The following is a 2,121-nucleotide window of genomic DNA, read 5'->3' as shown; positions in this document are numbered from 1 at the left end:
TTTTCAGATATCAACATGTCTAAGGTGACCAGCTAACTCACTCAAAGACAATAGTGGTAGTTCCAAATATTTTTACTTAAATTTTTACAAGCATGCATGCACATACATACACACACACACACACACACACATCATGTCGCAATAGAAACCCATCCAAGCCAGTAAATCAAATGCATTTTTGAAAACACACCTACCTCCCTGGCCTTGCTGGCAACCCTTCTTGCTTAGAATATCTTCCACAGAGTTCTCAAACACGAGGTGGACATTCTGAAGCAAACCCTGTAAATACATACAAGCAGAAAAATAGAGCCACAGATAAACATCCAACGTTTGATGCCAAGCTCACTGACATTCTAAAAACACAAGATGCAATCTTCAAGTAGTGAAAGTATTTCCTTCTACGTAGCAGGTTTGCAGTCTCTTTATAATCAGATTTTCTGTATATAGGACTTTTGAAATTTTGCTTTTGAGCATGACACAAGAAATGGAAGTGTAATGTAAGAAATCTACCTAGAAGGAAATGTTTCATAAATGAGTGAGATGACCCTTGGAGAGGTGTGGCCTGCTGTGTGTTCTGGGCATGTTCCCATGGACGTTCAAGGCCATTCTTTCCTTGCAAGTCACCATGATGAGCGAGTTTCTGCACTGGGCTAAGGAGCTCACAGAGGCCCACTGGTCCACTCAGAGACACAGACTCTGAGCGCCTCCCGCAGCTGAGTTACGGTGGGGCTGGGCCAATCCTATATAGTATGGAATTCCTGGGCACCCATGAGAGATTAACTCAAAAACAAGCTATGCATCTCTAGGCCTTTTACTCAAATTACTGAGTTTAAGCATGTACTTATTTCCAAGGCCCTACATGACTGGGAGGGAGCAAGGTACCACACCCTGTTGTGATTCTAAACACCTGCAGTTTAAGGAAGATTCATTTCCAAACATATTTTCACCAAAATGGACATGAAACCATTCCCTCATAAACCAGTAGCCCTTTCCCTTGGAAAAGGGCACCTGCTACTTTGCTCTCCCATCATTTCGCTACTAAAGCAAACATTTAGGAGTGGTTTTGGTCGTGATCAAAAGAGTCTGGGATTGCTAGAAACATTGGAATAGGATTGATTCCCTGATCATCAAACCAGCCCTCAATCACAACTGACGGTTATTAGTGCAGTTAGGAAAGCACAGCTGGGGCGGCCCTCTCTGATTAATCATGACTTAGAAAGGCGTGCGTTGTGTGTGTGTGCGCGCTTGTGGGCGGTGTTTGCACATGAAAGGGTGAGTGCATGTGTGAAAGTATGTATGTGCTGACAACTGCCTGTGGCTCTGCATGCGTTGTGTGTGCATGTGTGCCTGTGTGTGCATGTGTGCCTGTGTGTGCATGTGTGCCTGTGTGTGTACACATGCATGGTTGGTGTATGTGTATGCATGAGTTTACGTGTGGAGTTTGTGTGTATATACATGTGTATGAGTGTGTGTGCATGTGTGTTCATGCGTCTGTACATCTGTGGTTCTGTGTGTGCATCTATATGTGTTTTTTTGTGTGTGTGTGGGAAATGAGTGAATGTGAGTGTATGTATGGTGTGTTTATGTGTGGAGGTGTGTGCATGTGTGTGACTGTGTATGGTGCTTTTGTGCACATGTATGTGTGTGTTCACATGTGTATGATATGTGTGCATTGAATGACTGTGTGTGGTGTGTGCACACCTGTTTTGTCCACATGTCTGTATAAGTGCCTATATATGGTTGTGTGCACATGTGCATGTGTGAGAGTATGTTCACATGTGTGTGTGGTGTGTGTGTGCATGTGTGGCACGTGCACACATCTGTGTGAATGTGAGTGTATGCATGGTGTTTGTGTATGTGCATGTATGCCCATGTAGGGTGTGTGCACGTGTGTGCATGTGTGTGTTCACATGCATGTCTGTGGTGTGCATGCATGCACATGAGTGTGTGAATGGTGTTTATGTGGGTCTGCATGTGCGTGTGCATGTACGGTGTTTGCACATGGGCATGCATATGTGAGGGTGTGTTCACATGCATGTGTATGTGGTGAGGTGTGTGTCTGTGCATGTGTTGTGTGGTGTGTGTGCATGTGTGATGTATATACATATGCGAGTGTGAGTG

At 44.4% G+C, this 2,121-nt stretch overlaps 1 protein-coding gene across 1 annotated transcript in view; it reads right to left on the bottom strand.

Annotated features, from left to right (window-relative positions):
- Positions 1–2,121, bottom strand: part of THBS2 (thrombospondin 2) — a 40,600-nt gene that overhangs the window by 31,948 nt on the left and 6,531 nt on the right. Inside the window, exon 5 of the mRNA XM_011999660.1 lies at positions 195–279. Within this exon, the coding sequence (XP_011855050.1) occupies positions 195–279 (85 nt within the window). The remainder of the gene's footprint in view (positions 1–194; positions 280–2,121) is intronic.

The sequence above is a fragment of the Mandrillus leucophaeus genome, unplaced genomic scaffold, assembly GCF_000951045.1.
Source record: "Mandrillus leucophaeus isolate KB7577 unplaced genomic scaffold, Mleu.le_1.0 Scaffold6, whole genome shotgun sequence".
NCBI classification, from domain to species: Eukaryota; Metazoa; Chordata; class Mammalia; order Primates; family Cercopithecidae; genus Mandrillus; species Mandrillus leucophaeus.
The sequence above is the reverse complement of the archived record's forward strand: the minus strand, read 5'-3'. Positions and strand labels throughout refer to the sequence as shown.